General features: G+C 40.2%; 2 protein-coding genes across 2 annotated transcripts in view; one reads left to right on the plus strand and one right to left on the minus strand.

Annotated features, from left to right (window-relative positions):
• Positions 1-12,143, minus strand: part of LOC139124774 (uncharacterized) — a 148,701-nt gene extending 136,558 nt beyond the window's left edge. Inside the window, exon 1 of the mRNA XM_070690884.1 lies at positions 12,066-12,143. The gene's annotated coding sequence lies outside the window, so the exon portion shown is untranslated. The remainder of the gene's footprint in view (positions 1-12,065) is intronic.
• Positions 12,144-12,243: 100 nt separating this feature from the next.
• LOC139124773 (targeting protein for Xklp2 homolog) overlaps positions 12,244-14,445 on the plus strand; it is a 30,428-nt gene continuing 28,226 nt past the window's right edge. The window contains exon 1 of the mRNA XM_070690882.1: positions 12,244-12,490. Coding sequence (XP_070546983.1) covers positions 12,391-12,490 — 100 coding nt within the window. The 5' untranslated portion in view covers positions 12,244-12,390. The remainder of the gene's footprint in view (positions 12,491-14,445) is intronic.

Raw genomic sequence — 14,445 nt, forward strand, 5'->3', positions numbered from 1 at the left:
ATGACATAGGTCAATGTCCTTGTACCAACTTTGAATAAAATCGGTAGAGATATGCCTGAGTTATGGCTCTGTACATGAAAAAATCGTAATAAAATGGCCGCCTGGCGGCCATATTGGATCGTATCACAAAACAGATTGACGTGCATATGTATGACATAGGTCGATGTCCTTGTACCAACTTTGAATAAAATCGGTTGAGATATGCCTGAGTTATGGCTCTGTACATGAAAAAATCGTAATAAAATGGCCGCCCGGCGGCCATTTTGGATCGTATCACAAAACAAATTGCCGTGCACAGCTATGACATTTGTCAATAAGCTTGTACCAACTTTGAATAAAATCGGTTGAAACATGCCTGAGTAATGGCTTTTTACATGAAAAAATCGTAATAAAATGGCCGCCTGGCGGCCATATTGGATTGTATCACAAAACAAATTGACATGCATATCTATGACATTGGTCAATGTCCTTGAACCAACTCTGAATAAAATCTGTCGAAACATGCCTGAGTAATGGCTCTGTACATGAAAAAATCGTAATAAAATGGCCGCCTGGCGGCCATATTGGATCGTATCACAAAACAAATTGACGTGCATATCTATGACATTGGTCGATGTCCTTGTACCAACTTTGAATAAAATCGGTTGAGATATGCCTGAGTTATGGCTCTGTACATGAAAAAATCGTAATAAAATGGCCGCCTGGCGGCCATATTGGATCGTATCACAAAACAGATTGACGTGCATATGTATGACATAGGTCGATGTCCTTGTACCAACTTTGAATAAAATCGGTTGAGATATGCCTGAGTTATTGCTCTGTATATGAAAAAATCGTAAAAAATGGCCGCACAGCGGCCATTTTGGATCGTATCACAAAACAAATTGCCGTGCACAGCTATGACATTTGTCAATAAGCTTGTACCAACTTTGAATAAAATCGGTTGAAACGTGCCTGAGTAATGGCTCTTTACATAAAAAAATCGTAATAAAATGGCTGCCTGGCGGCCATATTTGATCGTATCACAAAACAAATTGACATGCATATCTATGACATTGATCAATGTCCTTGACAACTCTGATAAAATCGGTCGAAACATGCCTGAGTTATGGCTCTGTACATGAAAACATCGTAATAAAATGGCCGCCTGGCGGCCATATTTGATCGTATCACAAAACAAATTGACATGCATATCTATGACATTGATCAATGTCCTTGAACCAACTTTGAATAAAATCAGTCGAAACATGCCTGAGTTATGGCTCTGTACATGAAAACATCGTAATAAAATGGCCGCCTGGCGGCCATATTGGATCGTATCACAAAACAAATTGACGTGCATCTGTATGACATATGAAGTAATCCTTGTACCAAGTTTGAATGAAATCGCTCCTGGCATCTCAGAGATATATGCGTGAACGGACGGACGCACGGACGGACATGACCAAACCTATAAGTCCCCCCGGACGGTGTCTGTGGGGACTAATAATACTGTACATTGGAAGGCTGTTGCAAACATAAATACTGTAAACTCGATTTTTTGGACTATAGATGCTATAACATACCAAGCCAAGCGTGTGAAAATACGTCATGTTTTGGCTCAATACCGCTTTTTACTGACTTGGCTGATGGGGAAGTAATAGTCTTAATACTGTCTGGCAGGAAAAGGGATATACTATATACTAATATAATAACAATGTGTCAGGCTTTGAGCATAAGACGGACTGATTTTCTAATGAAACAAATACATGTGTGTCTAAACATTGAGATTGATGTGGAGCAGTTTATAGCAAGGGCAAGATGTTGAAAAGCACTTACATATGTGCAACCTATCTATATGTTCCACCTGTACTTTTCCATTGCTTCCAACCTTTTCCATTATAGTTTTGACAATATCTTGCATATTGTGGGGAGGTACTGCACCTCCCCATAACAGTAAGACATGTTGACCATCGCAGACAGAATCTATCATGATTGTTGATCAGTGAGTTAAACCTGAAAACAAAACATATTGATGCCGCAGAATTATCGACAGCAATCAAAGTTGAAAACTTCTAATAAACTGCTTTATCTAATGTTGAATCATAAACAGTGGAGGTCTATGGTTGAATCTGGAAACTGTAGATGGCAGTTCAAGAGCAATGGAGATAATGAGAAATGGGCAAGATTGAAGATTAGAGGACACGGAGAAATTTTGTTTGAAATTCAATTGTTGGTAACATAACGGAATCCACTTACACCATCAGTATTATGTAGAGCCCCCTGAGAAAATCTTAATTCGTAACCAAAGGTGTATCCACTTATTTCCAGTTGTCCTGATTGATGTATGCCTTGAGATGGTAATCTACTGTGTAATTGAGTAACTGAGGCTTCAAAGAGACAAATTACGAGCCCTCGACTGTACCCTCTCTTACTTCATCTGTGTTTTCATAAATGGCCATACCTAGGTAAATTTGACCAGGTTCCTTAGTCACATTACCAGGGCTTCCCTGGGAAAATCAATGCAATAAGAGGAACAACAGAAATGGTGCAACAGTTGACAAACCATTTTACCCATGACATCCTATGTACCCAAACCTTAGCAAAGGTACAGTTTGTGACGAAAATGTGCCAGTTTAGCAACAAGTAAGAGTTACATGTACTTACAAATGTAATTATGTGATCAACTGCCACTGTCACCAAGCACACTGTCTGTCCACACTCTCTGCCAAGCAGAGTGTTCTTTGATTATACAGTTTAGATTTACAAATCTTGCACATTCGTCATATGTGCTATTTTCAGGTAACAAAAATCTGTTCCGTAACACAACAGTGTAAATATATTTCCCAACAAAGACGTACAATGAAACTCCCCCAAAACTTTGTTCTCATTGAAGCTCTATAAGCTGTATCTTTTGGCTTTTTTTCAGAACTTTTGCTTTATGGTTTCCCTACACTTTCTGCATTGAATCCCTAAACTGTAATTTAATGCCAAGTATTTAGCATATCAACACAACCTATATGAGTATAATCTCCATTGTTATTGTTGAAAATTGTATTCAAGTTTGGACTGGAATTCATTTGTAAACAATAAACAACGATCAGTGTACACATACAAACTGTGTTGACAAAAAGAATACTTGAAATTTCAGCATGACAAACGGATTAGGGTCAGACACGGTAGTTGATGTACAGAAGCAGAATACTGAAAAACTTGCCATAAGTTATAGCTTATGTCCCTTTAAGTTTTTCAGTATTCTGCTTCTGTATATAAAATAGTTGGCTGTGTGGTTCAATTGTGTGCATTTTCATGCGATTGTCGATGAAGGGGTAACTGCTGACCCATGTTGCCAATGCCATCTCACAGCGATTTCGGAGTACTAATAGGCAGTGGTCTAGAATTAACTACTGTAGTACATCGTATTAATTCAGCAGGATTTATATTTTCGATGTTCACCGGTATCATGTATTGATAGGCAGATTAAGTGTTCCTTTGGCAATCTTTTCCCCAACGCAGAAATATTATTTCTGGGTATGGGTGACGGTGCAGATTCCTGCAAATGCGTGATGATTTGTTATGAGTATCGTGTACCATACACAATGGTTACCAAAAATGATCCTTACACGAACGGGAAACTGTACTAGTAGCCACGACCAGCACGTCATTAATATTATGAATGGAAGGATGCGTTTTTTCAAAAGATCATAAAGACAGATAACAAAACATTTGTTCACGTGGAGTCCACAGGTCACCAAAGATAATGAAAGTGAAAATTACGAAAAGTTCATGAACGTATGAAGACTGGAGTGGGGTGCGGGATTGCTGGATAGCTGAATAGCCCCCTAAATAGCTAGGTAGCTAATAGCTACGTTAGCCATAAGAATAGCTTTTATTTAGCTGTTTGTGGCTATTTAACTATTATTAATTTCCAAAGGACACTTTTAGCAGCTAATAAACGTAGTAGGTAGCTATTCAGCTAAAAAATTATGATTATTGTAGGGCTGCTTATAGAGCTATTCAAGCTATTAGCCGTTTTTAGCCGCTAATAGCCACTCTTAGCTTACTATTAGCTGGCTACAAGCTACAAACTCCTGATGCCGAAATAGGCTGGCTATTGAGCTATTCAAGCTATTAGCCGGTTTTAGCCGCTATTAGCTGTTATTAGCCAGCTATTAGCAGGCTACCAGCTAAAAACTCCCGAAGTCGGAATGGGCTGGCTATTGAGCTATGCAAGCTATTAGCCGTTTTTAGCCGCTAATAGCCACTCTTAGCTAGCTATTAGCTGGCTACCAGCTAACAACTCCTGGGGTCGGAATGGGCTGGCTATTGAGCTATTCAAGCTATTTGCCGTTTTTAGCCGCTAATAGCCACTCTTAGCTAGCTATTAGCTGGCTACCGGCTAACAACTCCCGAGGTCGGAATGGGCTGGCTCCCAAGGTCGGAATGGGCTGGCTATTGAGCTATTCAAGCTATTAGCCGTTTTTAGCCGCTAATAGCTGTTATTAGCCAGCTATTAGCTGGCTACCAGCTAAGCAGTGGACACGTCTGGAAAAGCCTGACAACTACTTATTACAAAGGAAGTTACGAGCGTGACTTTCACTTAGGTGACCAAAGAATTAGACATCTCAAATATACTGAATAAATATTGTAGAACCTCCATGGTAGAACCAAGAAAGTAGTATTGAGTTCTTTATTGAAGATATTTTCTTTCATGCAAGTGTAAGTTTCTACTAACCACCGCACATGGCATTTTTTCTGAATTGAGAGCTACAGAAATCACAAATTGTACGCATTGAGGATTTCATTCACTGGCATGAAAAATTTTGTTGTAAAACGAAATGATCGGGGAATCTTGCGATTTGTAGAACCAAGAAAATATATTAAGTCACATGGCTGGTTGAGCGGTAGAGTAGTTATGGTCAGTTAGTCTCTGTTTGACAAGTTTTTATGTGATTGCTTGTGTCTGGAAAAGTTTCATGTGATTAATTGTACCGACATTCACGCAGAGGCTAATCAAATACCGGTACCTGTGACGGGTTTTACATTGTCTTTTGTTCAAAGACTTAATAAATATGCATGCCACTTTGCAGCTGAACACAAAAATTGTTTGTAGAAGACTTCCCACAACTGACAAGTACTAGGAAGATACACAAGCCTTTGGACGATAAGCTGTTGTTTTGGCTTGGCCTCTGTATTAAATGAAAGATTTGCAAGAATATGGGTAGAACCCAGAAAGTAATATCAAATGTTCGGTTACTTCAGAAATACCTAAATTGCATTGTGCATTTCTTGTCGAGCGGGGCTTTACAGAGGAAATGGTGAACATGATAATTTTGGTCATTGTCTTTAAGTTATAAGCGAAGGGTAGAATCACGTCAAAAGATCACGCTGTACATGAGAATTGGTAATGTTTATTTCCACTTTACAGGTTTTAACAGATCCCGGCGACAAACATGAATGACTGATTACACAGGTTCTAAATCAGACAAAGAACTGCGACCAGTAAGTTCATGATCAGGAAAAGCGGAAGCGCAGTTGCGAGATCACTAAAATCAGCGGTTGGAATAATTGGTGTAAATAAAAAAGATATCGACAAACAGGTGCTGCATTGCAAGAGTAATCGCACTGTAAGACATTGCAAGAGTAATCGCACCGTAAGACAATGGAAGACTTCTCGAGTTTAAAAGTTCGGAAGCAAATGTTGAAACTGTAATAAAGAAGTCAGAAAATACACGTACGAATTGTATGTCACCTCATTCGGCGTGTTAATAATGAGAGTATAAGTTTCCAGGCAAGACAATAATTAATACAGGAAAACATGACAGTGATTTTGCATGAATATGATTGATGAGAAAATAGCTGATAGCTAGCTAATAGCCAGCTAACATTGGCTAATAGCAGCTAAAAACGGCTATTAGGGACGATTCAGAATTTACATCCAGGGGGAGGGTGGAGGATTTTCTATTTTCTCGGTGATTTTTTTCCATGGCCCCCCTAGTAAATTATAGAAAAAATCTATGGCCCCCCCCCTCATCTTTCCTGGTTTTTTTCCATGGCCCCCCCCTAATATATATATGCATGCTTATACGGTACATTATAGACATATCTAGTCTAACAAGTTGCAGGAACTGTAGGGCCTAGTGGACATTAATCAATGATATAACAAATCATTTCAGGGTTATGTGACTATAAAAAGAATGATTTGCAGGGACTGCAAGTGGCACACTTTTGGAAAGGGTAGCAATAAACATATCTGGTTGTAAATTTCTAAAGAAAAGTTAATTACTAAATATGAATACTTTTTTCGTTATGTCTCACTGATACATATGATGCACACAAAGACAAGCAAAGATGTCAGTTAGAAATGGTGAACAGAAAATCAGGGAGCAGATAATTGGCAAAGTGATATATATCTTGAAGTTTAATGGTACATCATTTGCAGATATCCAGATATTTCTGGAAAGTGAGATGTACATGTACATGCACACGTTCAGCATACATTTTCATTTGATGATGCTGAATATTTGCAGACTCATGGTGAAAGTTTTAAACATTAGGAATTAAAATTGGCGAAAGCCAACTTGGTTTTTACTTTTCTCCTTTCTTCTTATATGGTTGCCATAAAACCAAGTAGCTGCCACTGAAAGCAACAATGCTGAGGAATATTTTAGAACATTTTTGAACAAAACACCTTATCCAAAACATGAATTACGTTTTATTCTGCTCATTCCATTCACAATCCAATGTTCATATAAAATGCAGACAACCCTGTGCAAGTCAAAATTCACATTTTGTCAGCAGTATTTTTCAAAATTGACAGAGCATGCATATTTCAAATTTTTTAACAAACTTTAATTTTAAAATAGTCATGATGCGCATGTTTTCAGATGACACGAAACAATAAATGTTAATTTGTTTTTTTGCCTTTTCTGCCAGCCGCCACTGTGAAATCTTTGATTATACATATCAGAATGAATGGGACACATAAGTATTAGCATCAATACACAATGTGTAAGCCTATCCACATTTCTCCTAGCCTCATACACACTGAGATCACTTCTTGGACTACAGCAAATTTCTTGTGTACACAATATTTCAACAATCCGACACCATAGCATTGGCGCAGTGCCACATGATCTTCTGGATGCGCATACAGGATTATTGGAAAATCAACCCTTTTGTAAATTTTTCACCATATATTTTTGACAGTAATACATAATATTTTTATTTTCAACATTAAAAATAGCGCCAATGGCACTTGATCACAACTGGCACATTGTGAAACTACTCTATCTCTGGGTACACCTGTACATGAAATACTGAATTGGTAGGTGCTGCGGGTTTGGAGTTTGTCAGTAAATGCACACAGAAAACAAAGTCCCGAAGTAGCGAATTCCAGCCATTTTCAAACCACACTGTTTGTCAGTGGGGTAAGCAATATTCGCAAAAATCACATTTCCAGGCTAATAGACTATGTTTTACGAAATCACACGTCCTTATCACAAAATAAAACGATCTTTGTCTTTAAATCAATGCGCCAGTAAACAGGTCCAGCAGCTAGTTATGTCATCAAGTCTGTAATGTTAAGGGTCATAACAAATGTGAGAAATCTAAAACATTAAATATGTTGTTTTTATCAATTTTATAACCAAAAGCGCATGAAAATCTCTGATACTTTGAATCAGCCATCCTGCATATTTGTAACTACTCTCGTCTTAACATCACTGCTTATCAGGATAGTAACGCTCAGGTGCTGATCTTGAATACGGTCTATCCACCCTTGGAGTGCGTGCCAGTGGGGGAGGGAGACTAGCGGCGACAAGTGCCTCTGTCGCTGTATAATTATCGCGGTACATGGGAGGCGTCGACCGAGCCAACCAGAAGCGCAAGTACTTTCACACTGGGCGCAAGAACCACAGATGGTGGACATATCTGGCATGTTACCTGATTGATGTTGCCCTGGTAAATGCATATACCCCCCGGTATATGCTTCAAGCATGTACACCCTGATAGTAAGCTGACCCATAAGATGTTTCATCTGCGTGTCGGGAAACAACTCATTGGCGGTTATTGTGGGCGATCGCAGCCCAGTGTGAGAGAGGTCGAGGCCACCGTTTCTCTTGCCTCGTACATCAATCCACAAAATCAGCCGATGCACGTTGTCAGCCGTTTGGAGGGGCGGCAGAAATGCTGTAAAGTATGCAGCAGAGAGGGTAAGACCACTGCGAGCGGACGACTGTCTGAGACGTCCAAAGGATGTAGTCTGTGCGGGGTCATCTTCACGAGGGCGAGTGTTTTGCGGCTTTTCATCATCGCATGATGCTACGAGGTAAGAGGAGCATTGGCGTGCAGACCTCTACTCACACAGCCCCGACGACACCCATCAGCAAGAGAACCCGACGTAAATAACGGACAGGGGACAGCTTCGCCTACACAGTGGCTTGACTGTATTCTTAACACGGACCATGATCACATTTTGAGCACGGTTGTGCCGTTTGTTTGTGCTTTACGATCCCGCTGATTGTAAATTGAAACACGGATTATTTTGTACAATCCCCGATTGTAATCTTTTTAACACGGACCATGCACTCGGACGTCGAGACAGACTCTGAGATTTATTATTCGGCATAATGTAAATTATTCCCGAATAAAATACTATCTATGGATCGCATATTTTCGTTTGTTTTGTTTAGACGGATTATTTTGTACAATTCCCCCTATTATAATTTTGAAACACGGATCTGCCACCCCGATTGTAATTTTTGAAACACGGACCATGCACTCGGACGTCGAGACAGACTCCGAGATTTATTGTTCGGCATAATGTAAATTATTCCCGAATAAAATACTATCTATGATCGCATATTTTCGTTTGTTTTGTTTTTACCCCCACTTTCGTTTTTGGCAGATCCGTAAGGACGCTATAGTAATGGATGAACATGCGTTGTATCACGTGGGAGGGGCACAGCCCAACGGAGGCTGTGCTCGTGCGACGTAGACGTTGTACCAACCATCTGTCGTTTGGGTTAGTGCATAGAGCAGTTGCACTGTCCAGAGCTAAGGTGGTACAAAACTGCACCTTAGTAACAACTGCACAACTAACCTGTTAGGAAACGGTAACACTAACGAGCTAAGTGTGCACTGAACTGGCCAAACTACGTACACGCCTTCCTTCAATGGCGGAGCTATGTCGTTGACACAACGTCAAAGCAGACTGCACTGTGCGACTCTTCCAAGTCGTTCAAAGTACGTGGCCAAGTGACACAACCCAGGGGAAACAGGACAGGTTTGAGGGTGCTGCCGCACCCATAGCACTAACCCCTGGGTCTTCTACTAACCCACGAGAGAGGTGACGTTTCCCCGGTGTGGCCGTGCGTGCCGGCGAACGAGCTTTACTTCCGCAAAAGTAAGCTAGAAAAGGGCATAAAAGTGCACGTCCCCCGGGGCAAACAACGCCCGTGACCTCGTCATTTTCTGGACACAACCTCATCAGCGGTTGCCCGTCTATACGGGCATGCAAAAATTTTTGAAGTCTAACACGTATATGGTCGGTAATCGTACCCCGAAAATGCGGTATTTTCCCGCCAAATGCCTGGCAGGAAAGCGTGCAGGAGAGCCTATCTTCTGTAGACACGGAAAAGGGGGCCGGTTTTGACCGACTTGGCAGGATAACGGACAGGGGCGCTCGGCAGGAAAAGGGTTAAAGGAGAGAAACTTCTCAAATAATTTTTTTCCCTGTAATTTGCTGTGAGAACACATGGACTGATGCTCAGGACTCTATGCTGGTGCTACCTTGATAACTAACCTACAACTTGTAACGTCATTGTCTAACCTGTTCACCCCAATTTCCTGTAGACAGGTCCACACTCTCCATTGATAACAATGGGTTTGGGCCATACCATTGTAGTGAAAGACTGTAACATGTGAGGTTGTGGATACTTAATCTCTGGAATGTCAAAGTCTGTATATTGACTCAAGGATGTTTACTTAACAAATGCTAGGGTCATCTCAAAAGTGAGGATCTAAACTATGAAATATGTTTTTTTTAATGCTTTTGATGCCCAAAAGACCATAGAAATCTCTGATACTTCGAATCAGCCATCCTGCATATTTCTAAACATTCATCAAAAAATCATTTCTGTTCAACAACTCATAAAACAGTCCACAATGCAGGATTGGTGTACATTCCAAAACTACATATATGAAAGACCCCTAAAATTAATTAGATAAAAAGGGGGGTTAGAAATTTCCCAAAACTATCTAACCGGCACTCCGTTTGGCTCCATTTTTCGGAATTGGAACCTTGGAACCAGTCTATGTATCGGTATCAAATATCAACGCAGTCTGTTCAGCAGTTTTTGACTTTTTGTCGTTTACGGAAATGGACGACATCAAACACCGGTTGAAACCACCTCTATATCACAACTTCCAGTTGTGATAAAAAACTATTCGCTGAAAAGCACCTTGAAGATTAGACGGCCATAAATTTATTTTCAAAAAGTTTATAGTAGATGTAAGCACTGTAAAAAGTTATGTAGAACATTTAAAAAATTTAGAAAGGGTAAAATTGATGACAATGACACATAGAAAAAAGGAGCAGAAAAGAAGAGTAGCAGTAGCAGTAGTTTACTCAAAGGATAAAGTGGGTGTATATTTGGGGTAAAAAACCTCAATTTTTGTATTAATGATAACAATTTATTAAGTCAAAATCTAGACAGTATTTTCTGAAATGTAATATTTCACTTGAAAGGAGAGTATTCATGTAGAAAAAACAACTATTTTATTTGGCATTATCCATCCTCATTTTAAAATTGTAGGGGTTTAAAGACTGACACTCTAATAATTGATTAAAATCATGATCAGCAAAATTAAAATGCCTCTTATTCAAAATGCCTCTTATTAAAAATGTAAGAGCTTTATTGCCAAACAAAACCAATTGATAGTTGTTGTGTTATATAGCATTTAAAAAACATAATGTGAATTTCAGAAAATTTGACCCAGCCGGAGTGGAGTTAAATTCTCTGGAAATTTTGAAATTGGGAGGCAAAAGAAGCCAAGAAATCGGGTGATTTGCATACATTTGCATAAATTAACACTTCTTTATCATGCAACTTTCAACTGCTTTACAAGCTACAAGGTAAACCCAACCTTAAAAAGACATTTGCTGTAATTTTTAGCATTTGTTCAATGTTCATCTCTGTGTATCAGCATTTGTTTGTTATTCTATCACTACATAGAACACCCAATGCTGTATTTAGCAACATACCAGTGTGAACATAAATGACCATTGTTATTGTTGATAAATGAATTCTAGTCTGGACTTGATCTGAGATCTCTTTTCAACAAAAACAACCCTGACTGTTCACTGTATGGTTTGTATTGACATGCTAAATACTGGACATTTCATAACGCTTCAGGGAGGAGAACAAGATACTGCTATAGATGCATAAAACAAACCACTGTGAATATTACCGAATTTGGCAGCTAAAGGAGTTTAACTAAACATGTTAAGTTTATCTGTCACCCAGGTAGCGTCTATGGTTCTCTTTTGTAGAGATCAGAAATTCTGGGCAAATATTGAATTGATGTTTTTTTTCCTTGGCCCCCCCTAAAAGATTGTGGTATTTTTGTCTGCCCCCCCCCTAAATTTTCTTGGGAAAAATGGGTGCCCCCCCTGAAAATCCTCCACCCCCCCGGAAGTAAATTCTGAATCGTCTCTTAGCTTGAATAGCTGAATAGCCAAGGATTTTGGTATCATAGCAGAATAGCTGAATAGCTGCTCAACAACCCCGAAGCAGCTATTAAGTTTCCGTCATTAAGTCCCAAACATAATAGCTGAATAGCCGCTAATTATCCCTTGAGTCATTGCTGTAAACTCTCTTAGCTAAATAGCTGCTAAATATGTCAAAGCTGGCTATTTTGGCTATCCAGCAATCCCGCACCTTTATGGAAGACTGGAGAGGGCGATATTTACGCAATTCTGGCGTGGGTATTCCTGGTGTGAATGGAAACGTAATCGAAAATTTAAGTATTCTCTTACATGTAATATCAGCGGTATGCAGCATCGAATTCATTGTGGGACTTACCGCAATAAAATCGATGAAAGCCCACGAATGTTCACTAGCAAGAGCTCCTGTTGGATGTTGATAGCGCTGCACTGTGACAGAACCCCGGAAGTGATTCACTTCGGCATCTCTTTTTCCGATGACGACCGAAGATGACGTTTCAAATCACATCAACGTCATAAGGCTCTGTGTTCTGATTGGTTGGCAGTGGTAAAGAGCCAAAATTAAACAGAACGGTCAGTCCTCGGACAAACCAGCGAAACAGTGTAACGTACGATTTATCGCCGAAATAATATCTAAACGATTTTATATTTTCTCTTGAAGCAAGGTTATCGTTGTGTCGGCCATGGCTAGTACGGATGAGGGTGTTTTGGAGTACAATGCTCCCCAGTTCATAGATTTTTCGGAGCCTGTTGCCGACGACGCCACGGCTGATAAATATTTCGGTAAGTTTCGTTTACAGATGAGCTATTCATTCTCTCCTCTCTTGCACGAGCACATCGTGTCGACAAATGTTCGAATGGCTTGTGAAAATGTAGAATTTTCTACACAACATAATCTACCACACATGTATTTTCAGGTGGTGAATAATCGCTTGATTATAATCCAAGTAGATATGTTATTGTCTCGTGTATTCGCAACACATGAATACGGAATGTCATTGGTCCGTTTCTCCCCAACGAGGCCGAGGGGCAGTGTCCAAAAATTGGCTAAATTACTCAACAGTGTGACACATACATACATGTTATTATATAACAATAATGGCATAAAGATAGCAACATAATTCAGAGTTCGCGGTGACGCAAAAAAGTGCGTATTATACGCACTGGAATTTTTCGTACGCATTTTTCTGGAGGCAATGCGTTTGACTGTACGCAAAATATTGGAGTCCGTCGTGGGCGCTATTTGGTCAACGACGTGTTGTCTTGTCCATTGACTCACCCACCATATTGCAACAGTTATTCTCATGGCTTGAAATTGTAACACGTTGAGCTTAAATTATTTCCCCACAACTTTGCTTTGTTATTTCCGAGATTGCAACCCACCGACAACACGTGGTGTCGCCTGACATTGCAACATTTTGAGCGAATCAGTTTACAAAGGCGATGCCCTAACGCACGCAGCTGCCAATCATCATATTGATGGTTATGCAAATACGAGGCGTGAATACATTACTCATTTGATCGAACGCACGTTTTCCTAGGGAATGTACCCTAGGGAATGTACCGATCTACAAACTTGCTTCGATAAAGTTCTCAACGCCACCAAATATCCAGATCACGATTTGGATATCCGTGATTACGGCACAGAGTCTTTGACGACACTCATCGCCCATTTTTGTGCTGATCGCGTTGAAGCTGGCCGGCCCCTCGACTGCGGAGTGACGTCAGTAGGTGTAACGCATACGAGCAAGGTGAATGAGAAATCCGACGATACAGAAGACCGAATGATACAGAAGTTTTTTGGAAAAAGCAGAACTAAAACTTATATCATTTATGTATATTGAAACTTTGAATATGGCGCTGTGACGCAAAAATGACTTAAATACCCACAAGTACCCGGATGACCCGCGGTCGGACGTGATTTGCAAGCAAGGTTTACTCAAATTAAACTGACTTTGCGTGCCAACGGACGTCCCAATTTCTGCGAATCTTGCCGTATACTGATAAATGAATATGGAGAGCTATTTCTCATGTTCCGATTGTTATCCTGCATAGCTCTAGTGATTCCGGTTTCTTACGTGCCTTGCGAACGGGGATTCAGTTTCCAAAACAGTGTTGAGTGTACTCACCGCACGACGTAATCAACTGGGCGATGAGAATGCCGATAATCTGATGCGTCACACTATGGAAGGGCCATCGGTTGCAGACTTTCGTTTTGACCGAGCAATAAAAATTTTCACTTTGCGAGACGATAGAAACCCCGTTATATTCTAGAGATACCTGTTTGAATTTTCACTTCACATGCAAATAGAAACTTCTCTTTGATATGATTTTCAAGTTTTACGACTCAGTGTTCTCCACGGCGCCTTTTAAGTGGGCGGTGCGCCCACTTTAATTTCACGGCCGCCCAGATAAAATCTACGCCGCCCAGTTTAATTTTCGGCCGCCCATGCTCTGTACCCACCGTCAGCCTTTGTTCTGGGGTGGCGGTTTGGTTCACGGCAATGTTTTTATGCCGTTGCTTTTGTTTGTTTCTGTATTTAATTTCAATAAGGTGTTAATTTAAATCAATAAGGCACATTTTGCTGTTGTTGTATGTGTGAATTTGTCATTTTAATACCTCGTCAAGATATGTCACGACGACCATAGCGGAAGAAAGACCGCGAGAGAAGCTCGACCGACTTGTCAACCCATTCACACAATCACCGTCCCGCCACCCGGACTGTGACACAATAAAC

Source organism: Ptychodera flava, assembly GCF_041260155.1.
Source record: "Ptychodera flava strain L36383 chromosome 23 unlocalized genomic scaffold, AS_Pfla_20210202 Scaffold_24__1_contigs__length_23054250_pilon, whole genome shotgun sequence".
NCBI classification, from domain to species: domain Eukaryota; kingdom Metazoa; phylum Hemichordata; class Enteropneusta; family Ptychoderidae; genus Ptychodera; species Ptychodera flava.